General features: G+C 53.9%; 1 protein-coding gene across 2 annotated transcripts in view; it reads left to right on the top strand.

Annotated features, from left to right (window-relative positions):
- Positions 1-6,645, top strand: part of CNTN2 (contactin 2) — a 31,564-nt gene extending 24,919 nt beyond the window's left edge. For both annotated transcript variants that reach the window (XM_023730267.1, XM_004375237.2), the window contains exons 17-23: positions 1,246-1,316; positions 1,591-1,825; positions 2,513-2,625; positions 4,290-4,476; positions 4,771-4,883; positions 5,528-5,696; positions 6,103-6,645. In XM_023730267.1, coding sequence (XP_023586035.1) covers positions 1,246-1,316; positions 1,591-1,825; positions 2,513-2,625; positions 4,290-4,476; positions 4,771-4,883; positions 5,528-5,696; positions 6,103-6,212 — 998 coding nt within the window. In that variant the 3' untranslated portion in view covers positions 6,213-6,645. The remainder of the gene's footprint in view (positions 1-1,245; positions 1,317-1,590; positions 1,826-2,512; positions 2,626-4,289; positions 4,477-4,770; positions 4,884-5,527; positions 5,697-6,102) is intronic.
- Positions 6,646-12,199: the final 5,554 nt, after the last annotated feature.

Here is a 12,199-nt window from a genome sequence, read left to right as displayed (position 1 = left end):
GACCTCCCGGGAAGGCTTGAGCTGCTGAAATGAGTTAATGAGGAAAGGGTGTGTGTGTGTGTGTTGTGCAGGGGGGTAGGGAAGCAGCCAGTGCCTGCAAGCCCTGTTCCCTAGCCCTAACAGGATGAATATCTGCCCATAACCCTCCGAGTCTGAGCAGGGAAGGAAGGGAGGTGAGAGCAGGCAGCCACAGGCCCCGGTCAGCATCTGCTGAGAGGCCCCTGTGTGCTCTGCCGTGGAGCCCTCCCTGTGGCTGCTGTGGCCCTGGAGGCATTCGGGGAAGGCCAGGAATGAGAGCCCTGGGATCCTGGGAGCGGCTGCAGCACAGAATCAGGAACCTGCCTCCCCTGCTCCCACTCACCCAATCTGCCCCACTGCCTGGCTCAGGGGATGTACAGTGAGGGTCTGCTTTCTTCTCTCCCTGAAACACATTTCCCTATATGCACCAGGCTGACTCTCCAGACTCTTTCTGGAATCACTCAGCATTTTCAGCATTTTCTTCTAAGTAGGGAATTCCAGAAGGAGCACCTCCTTCGATTGACTCTAAAACATCTTTGAGAATCAAATGTGGATGGTGACGGATCTCCTTCATTGTAGCATCCCAGGAGTTGATGAGCACAAGGACAGCTGGGATGCAGAGGAAAGATGGTGGACTTTGAAATCAGAAGAGCTGAGTTCAAATTCTGGCTGTGCCACTTATTAGCTGTGTGACCTTAGGCAAGTCACTTAACTGCTCTGGGCCTCACAGTCTAATACCTCCCACCTCGTAAGATCAAATGGGCAATGTGTTAGGGCAAATTACAAGGCCCTAAGCTATCAGCATCAGATTCAAGTGAAAAGTCTCCAATTGCTAGATGCTCTGCTGAAATATCTTGACCCCAGACAAGCCACCCCCTGCCAAGCTGTGCAAGCTGATAAAATACGTTGTTTTAATATCAGCCTTGTTTAATACTAGAGACAACTAGGAAATTAAATCTGCCATGAAAAGAAAAATAATAAAACACCCTGGAACCCCCAAAGAAACGCTTTTTTCATTAAGTGCTGTCCTGGATTATTTACCTCAATTAATTTAAAGGAAACAGGAATTGATCTCTATTATTTAGTTTAAGCCAAGAGGAGTGAAGAAGAAAATGGTCTTTTATGGAACATCTAATGTTGTAGGATGCTTTACAGACGCGGGCTCCGCGTTTCTGTTGCTTCACTGCCCATTAACAAGCCACATCTGTGTCCCTTGGCCCCTGACAGCCCCCTCGGTGGCCCCCTCAGGACTCAGCGGTGGAGGTGGAGCCCCCGGAGAGCTCATCATCAACTGGACAGTAAGCTGGCCGGGACAGAAGCAGAAATGTGCTTCTGATCCTCTGGGGGCAAGTCCTGCCCTCCCCCGTCTGCCCGCCACTCATCTCCCGGTTGGAGCAGAAAGGACCTAAACTAGGGGCCGACACCGTTGAATTCCCCCTCCCTGGCCCTGCGTCCCCTGCTGCTGGCATTGGAGGCTGGGGCTGTCCCTCTCGTGAAGGCTGGGCGGAGCCAGAGGATGGGCAGGGAAGCGCGCCCGCGGCCCCACGCCCATGCCACGCTTTTGCCCCTCAGCCCATGTCGCGGGAGTACCAGAATGGAGACGGCTTCGGCTACCTGCTGTCCTTCCGCAGGCAGGACAGCGCTAGCTGGCAGACCGCCCGGGTGCCCGGTGCCGACGCCCAGCACTTCGTCTACAGCAACGAGAGCGTCCAGCCCTACACGCCCTTTCAGGTCAAGATCCGCAGCTACAACCGCCGCGGGGAGGGGCCCGAGAGCCTCACTGCGCTCGTGTACTCGGCTGAGGAAGGTGGGCTGCCCCTGGGCGCCGTCCTCCTCTGTCACTTACTAGCTGTGTTACCCTGGGCAAGTTACTTAACCTCTCTGAGCCCCGGGTTCCCCTTGCCATAAAATAACGATTCTCTCCTAGGGCTGTAAACCAGCCCAAACCCATTGCTGTGGAGTAGATTCCAACTCACAGCGACCCTATAGGACCGAGTAGAACTGCCCCATAAGGTTTCCAAGGAGCAACTGGTAGATTTGAACTGCCGACCTTTTGGTTAGCAGCCAAGCTCTTAACCACTGTGCCACCAGGGCTCAGGGCAGTAGTGAGAATAAAATTAAACAAGGCAGTGATTAGCGTATAGTAGATGCTCCACAGGCAGGGCTTGGCGGAGAACGCTACTCCAGTACCCGCTCAATCCAATAGAAGGAGGTTAAGTGAGCCCCTGGGTTCTAAGCCATTAGCCTCATTTCTCCCCCCCACCCCCCACCCCACACACCTTGTCTCCCTGGTCAGGGCGGAAGGAGGGAAGAGGGAGGTTCTCTGGGGAAGGCCGAGGGTCAGAAAAGTGGGCCTTAGGGGTACCCTGGGGGTACCCTGGGGGTGTCCTGGGCTCTCTGCTGAAACCCTAGCAAGGACGCTCCCGGGTTGGGGCTGATCTGTAGGGCGCAGGGAGGCCCTGGGAGCCCAAACCCATTCTGTTCTGGTTCCCAGAGCCCAGGCTGGCCCCTGCCAAGGTCTGGGCCGATGGAGTCTCTTCCTCAGAGATGAATGTGACGTGGGAACCGGTGCAGCGAGACATGAATGGTGTCCTCTTGGGGTATGAGGTGAGCACTGACCCTGGGCCTGGGCAAGGAGGCTACTGGCTCCAGGGTCAGGTGGGGGCAGTGCGCAGCTCAGGCGCGCCCCTCACCAGTTACTGCTTCTGGAATCATCTACTCGCTGACTTGGCAGAGGGAGGACTCGGTCTAGGCAGCACTGTGGATACAGACTGAGACCCCACGTCAGACGTCTCTAGGGAAGACGGACCGTAGATGCTCACACAGGAAACGTTGGCTTGAGGCCAGCACTGGAAGCAGGGGAGCCCAGGCGAGGAGGAGCAGGCCCTGGAAGGGGCATGGCCTGAGAGGCTCCTGCCCACCTCTGCTGGGGAGCCCTCCCCATTGGCTACTGTGGCCCCAGCATTCAGCCTGGCATCCCTGGGCCGCACAGGGCACAGCATGGGCCCCTCTATATGCCAGCTGATCTTCCAGTCCCGGAGGAACTCTGGGCCCAGCAGTCTCCGACCTAGCCCTGGGCCCATGGATGACCCTACGCGGGGGTACCTATGGAGCAGATGGAGCGCAAAAGAGCAGGAGAAGGAAAGAACAGGAGTCAGGCTGGGCATACTAGTGATACTGTAAATTCCATTCCGGTAGAGTCAGCTCTGCACTTCAGCACAAGGGTGTTGGCAAGACACAGGGAGGAGATAAATCCAAACTCTGCCCTTGCTTGTAAATGTTGTTGTTAGGTGCCGTGGAGTGGGTTCCGACTCGTAGTGACCATCTGTATAACAGAACAAAACACCACCCAGTCCTGGGCCATCCTCACAATTGTTACGCTTGAGCCCATTGTTGCAGCCACTGTGTCAGTCCATCTCCTTAAGGGTCTTCCTCTTTTTCACTAACTCTAATATGCCCATGATTGACTGCTATTAAAAAATGGGTTTGCATTTACTGAGCAGCCATCATAAGCTTGCTGGGGGTTGGGATGCTACTTTGCAAGTAGAAATATGCATTTTATACTGCAGTGGTGGGTCGGTGGTAGAATTCTTGCCTTTGATGTGGGACGCTTGGGTTCAGTTCTGGTCCAGTGCACCTCATGCACAACTGAGTCATGTCAGTCAGTGGAGACTCACGTGTTGCTATGATGCTGAACAGGTTTCAGCGGGGCTTCCAGACTAAGATTAGGAAGAAAGGCCTGGCAATCTACTTCCAAAAGTCAGCCAGTGAAAACCCTACGGATCACAGCACTCCAATCTGCAACCGATCATGGCGATGACGCAGGACTGGGCAGCCTTCATTCTGTTGTGCATGGGGTTGCCATGAGTTGGGGGCCAACCTGATGGCAGCTAACAACAGATCCTTAGCAGAATCCCCGTGGTAGTCCCTGATTTAATTAAATGGGAGTGGGTTTTGGCAGGCCATCATTAGGATGGGTCTGTGCCCACCCCTACTCATCACCCACCCACTCCCTCATTTAGTCCACGTATTGAGCACCTTCCTTGGGCGGGGCACTCTGCGAGGCACCCAGAAGACAGAAGTGACTACCACTGACTTGGCCCTGTTTTCTGGGAGCATAGCTTAGTGTCCAGGCTCTGAGATCCAGGACTGAATCACAAGGGCCATGGTGAGGAGGAGAGGAGAGGTATGTAAGTGTCCAGGGCCTGGGTCAGGTAGCCCTGAGGTCCTGGGCCTGATCCCGGACCCTAGGGTACCCCTGCCCTCCTCAGATCCGCTACTGGAAAGCTGGGGACAAAGAAGCAGCCGCTGACCGAGTGAGGACCGCAGGGCTGGACACCAGTGCCCGAGTCACCAGCCTGCACCCCAATACCAAGTACCATGTGACTGTGCGGGCCTACAACCGGGCCGGCACTGGGCCTGCTAGCCCTTCTGACGACGCCATGACCATGAAGCCCCGTGAGTCTGTCTGCCTGGGGTGGAGTTGGGGGCGGGGGGCGGGGAGCTGATAAGACAAAGGCTCCAGTCCACAAGCCCTGGGCTGGACAAAAACATGGCAGCAAGCCTAGTGGAATGCTTGGCCTCTAAAGTGCCTCCCTCTCTCGGCTCTTCATGGGGTTTGTTTCTTAGGCAGTGGTAACAGAGTAGAACTGCTACAGGCAGACTTCCAGAACATGGCTGGCTAAAGGACAGGGGAAGGGGTGGAGTAGGAAAACATTGGGAAGTCTCCCCAACTTTCTACCTCCCTGGCAGCTCCACAGCGACCTCCTGGCAACATCTCCTGGACTTTCTCAAGCTCCAGTCTTAGGATTAAGTGGGACCCGGTGGTCTCTCTCCGGAATGAGTCTGCAGTCACTGGCTATAAGGTGAGGAAGGGATCAACCAGGCATCAAATGGGGAGGAACAACTCATTTGCATTTCCAGGAGATTCAAGGGCTTTCCGGGATGGCACAAATGGTCAAGGTTGGCAGTTGGAACCCACCCAGAGGCAACTTGGAAGACAGGCCTGGCAATCTCTTTCTGAAAGAATACAACCACTGAAAACCCTATGGAGCATAGTCCTACTCTGCACACACGGGGTTGCCATGAGTCAGAATCGACTTGACTGCAACTAACAACAACAAAGGGAGCTGCAATTTATATTAAGAGGGATCTGAGTTAGACATCAGCAACGACCTGTGATTGTGAGAGGCATGAAACACACAAATGGGTCTCCAGGTGGATGGCAGTAGAGACCGAAAAGGGGGCAGATTTATCACTGTGGAAGGTAGGGGTTCATCCAGGCAGTATGGACTGGGTGAAGCCTTAGAGGTCCTCCTAGCCTAAGGAATCTGCATAAAGAGCTGCTTGCAAGCTTTCCTCCCACCAATGAGGAGCTTGTTCAAGAGCTTAGTCCTGGGCAATGGAGACAGAAGGATGGGTGAGTGGGGGGATGTCCAGTAATGGGAGCTGGGGAGGAGAGATCAGCTGTGGTGTAAGCAATCTCCACCTGGCTAACCCCTTCCCACAGATGCTGTACCAGAATGACTTAAACCCAACGCCCACGCTCCACCTCACCAACAAGAACTGGATAGAAATTGCAGTACCTGAAGACATTGGCCATGCCCTGGTACAGATTCGGACCACAGGGCCTGGAGGGGACGGGATCCCAGCGGAAGTCCACATCGTGAGGAATGGAGGTGCTGCCTCTCCCCTACCTGATCCCCGGGAGTATCAGGGCCCACCCAGATGCCAGTGCCAACTTGGCCAAACACCAAAGCGAAAGAGGAAGGCAGGCAGGAACCAAGGGCGGAGCAGTCCTGGAATTGTCCGTCACTGCCTCCCCCGCCACCAAACCATCCCTGAAGGCCAGGGAAGTAAGGGTGCTCCTTTTATGGGGTACAGGGAAGGCTGAGGGCCAGCAAAAGCAAAGGTCCTACAAAACGCTTTAGGAGTAGGGCTGAGAAGACCACCCAGCCATCTACACGCCCCATCTTGACACTGGCCTTCTATGCGTCTCCTTAGGAAAGGGCTTGATCCTATCCAGAGGTGGGACTAGGGTGGTTTAGCTGGCTGCAACGGCACATTTCTGCCTGCTGGTTTCAGGAACAAGCATGATGGTGGAGAACTCTGCAGTCTGCCCAGCTGCACATGCTGGTGTCATCCTCTCCCACTCCATGGCGATGCTGATCGTCCTAGGCTACCTGGAGCTCTGATCTTGGCCCCCCTCCCTCTCCGCCAGAGCTGGACACCCACCTCAGATGGACACAGCCAGCTGGCCCCGGCCCCTTCCAGATGCCAAGGTGGCCCAACACCGTGCCCAAGAGTGGTTGGTTTTAAATACCTACTTTAAACAGTGCCCTTTTTGTAGGAGGTAGGATATTGCAAATTCTGCCACAGGATAGAACCCATGTGAGGATTTTTTTCTTTAAATCAAGAGGCAACAGGCAGTAACTTCCATGCTAATACTGGACTCTATGCCTGGGCCCTCTAGGGTGCTGGATGGAAGGAACAGACCTGTGGGAAGCAGGGGTTTTTTAACATGATCTTCTAAGCAGCAGAGATGGCGCTCCTGGATGGCGCCTGGATCCTGCCCCTCTAAGCAGAGTCCTGGGCCCAGCAGGAACATGATATGAGCGGACTGAAGAAGCGGGAAGAACTCCGGGACCAAGGGCTCTCCTACTTTCTCCTCTTGAGGGGGAGCACGGCTGGACCCTGGCACTATCCTTGATGACTCCCTAGAGGCCCCTGGCATCACCTGGGCAGCTGAGAACCAGGGCCCAGATGTCTGTGGCCAGGAGCTGAGCCCCTCAGCTTTGGGGGATGATACTCCAGGCTGGGGGTAGGGGGTGGCAGGAGCTGAAAAGGGCTGAGAGGCTGAGACACCTGGGAAAGGGCATCAGCCTGGGCCTGGGGCACAGTCACAATCCAGGTGAAGTTCCTCTCTCAGCCAACACTACCAACACAACCCTGTCACCCCCTGAGTGACAGAAGCCACTACAGGGGACTGGATGACTAAAGGGCTCTGTCTTGGGGAGGTTCCCCACCCCAAGACCCATCCTGCATAGCCCCTCCCAGGGTTTGGGCAGCATGTGGGGGGAACAGGAGGCCGCCTCCAGCTCCGCCTGCTGGTCTGCGGCCACCTCCACCACTGACAAGCCTGGGAGAGTAAGGGGAGCACCCATTCTTTCTGTCTTGGAACCAGGAGTCTTTTGAGTAAGGCTGTGGTTCTGTCCGCTCCCAGGAGTGCCCTGGGACCACCTGGCAAGAGCTGTCCCCCAGGTGGCCTGGGACGGCTCTTTTGACAGGTTGGCCCCTTTTGAGTTTCTCCAGAAGGACAGGGGTTAATAAATGGGACATGCCATCTTGCACTCTGAGTATATTACAGTCACAAAACCTCCAAGTGGAAGAGGCCTTAGAGCTCAACTCGTCCAAGCCCCTCACTTTACAGATGAGGAAACTAAGGTCCAGAGAGGGTTAGGGACTTCCCCAGGTCACACAGCCTGTAAGTGACAGGGCTGGGATGAGAACTTGAGTCTCCTACTTTCTCATTCAAGGCTCTCGGCCTGTCTGTGCAGAGGAAGGGGGCACAAGCTGCTTCAGGGGGCAGAGCTGAGTGGCTCTGGACTGGTTAAGAAGGTGGTTGGGGCAACGGGGAGTAAAGACTCTGTTTCGAGGTGTCCAGGTTGGTGACCATGGGGCTTGGCAGTGGCTGGTCCTGGCCCGAGGTGTGGGCCGATTCCAGGAAACATCCACCTGTTCTGTCTTCTCAGCCTGGCTGTGCTGTGACCTTGATGGCAGTGCTGGCTTGAAGCCTCCCCCCTCAACTTACCCTTGTTCCAAGAAAAGAGGCGAAAGCAAGGACAGGGATTCCCCCAATCCAGGAGCAGTGGCAGCACCAGGACACCCCAAGCCGATGCCCTGACAGGTGGCCCTTTGCACGTGGCAGCACAGAGCCAGCACCCATGGACATGGACCCTCAGGGACCCTCTGAACCCGTGTGCTGCCATTCACAGCCAGAGCTCTATTTTGCTATGGTTCTGTAAACATCCACCTCCTGCTCTTTGCCTAAGCAGGTTTATGTTAATGTTTACCACGACAGTGTTTTTTTTTTTTTTTTTTAAATGTCAGCTCACATCTCTACTCCCTGCCACCACCCAGACCCCCAGGCCAGGACTGCTTCCCTGGAGCCAGGACGATCAAATCCTGCTCCCACCCCCACCCTCCACATGCAAGCCTCTTGGGGGCTCAGCTATGCGACCCTTCTCCCATGACAGGAACCCCAACGTGGCCTAGCATGCCTCCTGGCCCTGTTGGCTGTGATTTGGCCTGTGCCCAGCTCGCCATCAGAAAGGGAGTGCTGGGAGAAAGAGATGTCCTTCTTCCAGGGTAAGGTGGTTCTTTCCCCATTGCAGGGCTGTGGCAGGGAAGCAGCCAGATAAGTGAGTTCCTAACCAGTGTAGCTGGAGGCTGCAGCCCCTAAGCTTGCTTGAAGCAAATGTAAAAGATACTCATGACTGAATAGTTTTAATGAGGTCCAGGGAGCCCTGGTGGCACAGTGGTTAAGCACTCGGAGGCTAACAGAAAGGTCGGTGGTTTGAATCCACCAGCCACTTCGAGGGAGAAAGATGAGGCAGTCTGCTTCCATGAAGATTACAGCCTTGGAAACCCTATGGCGCAGTTCTGCTCTGTCTACAGGGTTGCTGTGAGTCGGAATCGACTTGACGGCAGCGGATCTGGTTTTTTGGTTTAATGAGGTCCAGTAGAAAAGGAGAGGAAGACAGACTTGCTGAGAAAGTGTTTTTCACTAGGAAAACCTAACCACCGTGCAGGGAGAACTGGTTTGGGGGGGTGGGGGCGCGTGCAGGGCGATACTGACAGATGACACTGCAGCATGACGGTTCAGGTAGATGACTGGTTACGGCGCAGTGAGACAACAGGTGACCCGAGGATACGCCAGGGTTTAGAATGCAACAGCCTCTTGTTGGGGTGGCTTGTACACAAGCTGGCTTGAAGGTGGAAACCTAGACTGGATGGCTTTTCAGAGTCCCTTCCTGCCCAAGGGACCTCTGGTTTTCGTCTCTCTGCTCAGAAGGGCTGGGGGAGTAGAGAGTCTGCTCCCTCTTGTTGTGATCACTAAGCCTCTCCTGGATTCTCTCCTCTCACACACATCAGGTCCGTTTTCCCAGCATTTGCAGCCCCAGAGGCAGCAAGGGAGAAAAGCCGCACACAAGTCCTTTACCACCCAGATTAGTGGCCAGTAAGTGCCTTTAGGACCAGGGACACAGCCTGCCAACACCACTTCCAGGCCCTTTGCCCCTTGCCATGGTGACCTGGTCCTCATTGCTCTCACAGTGCAGATGTGTATCATGGGAGGGCAGCTCTCCCCAGATGGAGTCTCGGGCCCAGCAAGGTCAAGTGACTCTACTTTCATTCAGGGCATCAAAGGCCAGAGGTGCGGGGGAGTGGGAGGACCTCTGAGAGTCCTCTGAGAGGACTGTGAACCCTCGCTTCTCATCGCCCTCCAGACCTCAGTGGGGAGCTCTTGGGCTGATTCAGTCTTCCAGCCAGCGTTTGGTTTGCAGGGAGGGGATTTTTCTCCTTTTCTTTTTGGTAAAGTAACAACAGGAGGCACAGAGGTTAGACATCAGAAAGAGCTTCTGCAATGTGACCCTGGAATGAGTGACCCTGGAATGACTAAGAAGCTCCTTTCCTTTCTAGGGATCACTGAGGAGTTTTGACAGCTGTTGGTCGCGGTCTAGGTTAGGGGAAATCAGGACTGGAGGGGCGGGGGCTGGGTGGGGAGATGCTGTTAAGTGTCCTTCCAGAGCTGAGAGTCTTAGAGTCTTCAGCAAGGAGAAGTCTTGGGAACATGTATGCTGTGGCCCCTGCCCTTTGGGGGGAAGTGACTGAAGTCACACAGACAGGAAGAGGGAGGGCTCACCCCAGGCATTCTGGTTACAACTCAGTGCTTTCCCAGTCCCCAGAGCCATCCAGCCTGTACCTGACTACAGGAGCCCGAGATGGCCGAGAATGCTTTACTGCCTGTGATCTCTTCCTCAGCTACAGAGGAACCTCTTCTCGCCTCCCGGTCCCAGAAGGTGCCTGCCAGCTGGGCCCAAGTCAGAGGGATAACAGTATTCTCTCACCTTTGTTCAGTGGTACAGGTGTGATGGCCTGTTTCTGCATCAGACCTAACCTGAGCGTCATCCTGGGCATGAAGGAGGTTGGCAAGAGGCTCCTGAGGTGGCGTGAGAGGGACTAAGGGCACTTTCTAAGGGGCCTCAAAGAGCTCCATGTAAACAGGTGCCTGGTAGCTGAGGGGACACCCCATGGGCTTGTATATATTTACACGGTCGTACAGCTTTGGGAGGGGAAAAACAGGGCCAGAGAGCTTTGCCAGCCGCCCAGGTAGCCACAGAGGCAGAAGGATTCAGGACCCTTAGATGGGGTGCATTCTGCCTTGGCCCTAATCCTCCAATTCCCCCACCCCTCCTGGACCTGCACAGCTTAGAGCTGCTCACGGCTGGGCCTGTGCTAGGGACTCCGTTACTGCCAACACGGAACCACGGCCACTGGCCTATTGTCTGTCTCTCTTGTACTTCTTGTAACGTAGTTATTTATTGACTGTGGTAGCAGGCAGTTCTTAAATAAAGTTGGATTCTCAACTTGTTGAGGCAGCTGGAACCAGCTACGGGTATTTTTTATCTTCAGGCTAAAGCATACCTCTTCTGTCCTCTAACCCTAGAGGTTTTTATCCCATATTTCACCCTTCACACAGTCAACTCTAAGGAAGTTACAAAATACAGGCCACATTGCTTCATTCATTCCTTGGCAAAAGAAAATTAGGCCCAGACACTTTACGGCAGGCAAAAGCTGGAATCGACTCACTGACCAGACAGGTTTTTCTAAACGGGGCTGACTGACACCATGGGCAGTGAACTACGGTCGTGTGATGGTACTGCCGCTAAGGTTCCCTGATCTTCAGGACACTGAGGTGCTGACTCAGTGATCCCAAAGGGAAGTTTTCTCCCTGCAGATAAAGTGGCCCCCAACTGCAAGAACTCATCTGCTGCCTTTGCCCAAAGCAGCCAAAAGGGTTTGAATCACTAAAGTCACATTTTCCAGCCACAGCATTCTCTCACGCATTCAACAAACGTTTATCAGATTTCCATTTACATGAGACATGTTCAGTTTGTTCAGCGCACAGTGGACAGGACTCCCTGCAGGGAAGGGGGCTTTGGTGGAGATGAAGGTGAGCGGAGGCCCCACTACTAGGTGCTTAGCTATCTGCCCAGGACTTGTGTGGCATAAGAAGCCCAGGCTGACAGCGACCCGACAGAAGGGACCAGCGCAGACACTGGTAGATACTGTGATTGGATCATCTCCTCCACTTTGCACCCACATCTTAGTACATTCATCATCCCCTTGACCCGCCAGAGGCAGATTACATGCACAGAACTCAATGAATCAGATTGGGTTTTGGTCTTTACTAACACATCTGATTCCTACTCACAGAGAGGTCCTTTGTTCTCTTCCCTACTCAATCCCTTCATATCCTCAGAGTCAAAATTCAAGCGCCCAATGAACAGAGGGCCAAAAACCTAGAGCTGCGTAACTGTCCATCCCGTGTTTGACTACTGGTTTGCAACAGAATGCTGGAGAGATTATTTAGCTCTTCTTGGGCCTCAGTGTCTCCATCTGTAAAATGGGAAACTGCCCCACAGTCCTCCTCCCTCCTCAGCAGTGTAATATTGAGTTCATTAAGTACAGAGAGAGATGCTGTAATTTTACGGTCTTCTTTAAAGCATAGCAGCTATCTCCTAATTGCTTCAGCACACTGTCCAGTACTGGGCTAAGATGCTTCTGTAATAACATTCCCTAACTCATGTCCAGTACTTCAGTTTACAAAGCACTTTTACTCAAAGGATTCATTTGGCCCTTACAACAACCATGAGGACAAAGATGAGGACTATGAAGGGTCAGACAGCTTGTGCCATCACACGGGACAGAAGACGAGGACCAGAATCGAGGTCTGAAGTCCATCCTTTTGGAGACACAGTATGCGGGAAAGGGCATGTGGAAAATTTAAGATCTTTTCAAACGGTGAGCAACAGCAAGGTAGACTCCCTATGCATAGGGCGAGGTCAGTGGTTCTCAATCTTGGCTATTTATCAGAATCACCTATAAAACTTCTAAAAAC

Source organism: Trichechus manatus, unplaced genomic scaffold, assembly GCF_000243295.1.
Source record: "Trichechus manatus latirostris isolate Lorelei unplaced genomic scaffold, TriManLat1.0 scaffold00035, whole genome shotgun sequence".
NCBI classification, from domain to species: domain Eukaryota; kingdom Metazoa; phylum Chordata; class Mammalia; order Sirenia; family Trichechidae; genus Trichechus; species Trichechus manatus.
The sequence above is the reverse complement of the archived record's forward strand: the minus strand, read 5'-3'. Positions and strand labels throughout refer to the sequence as shown.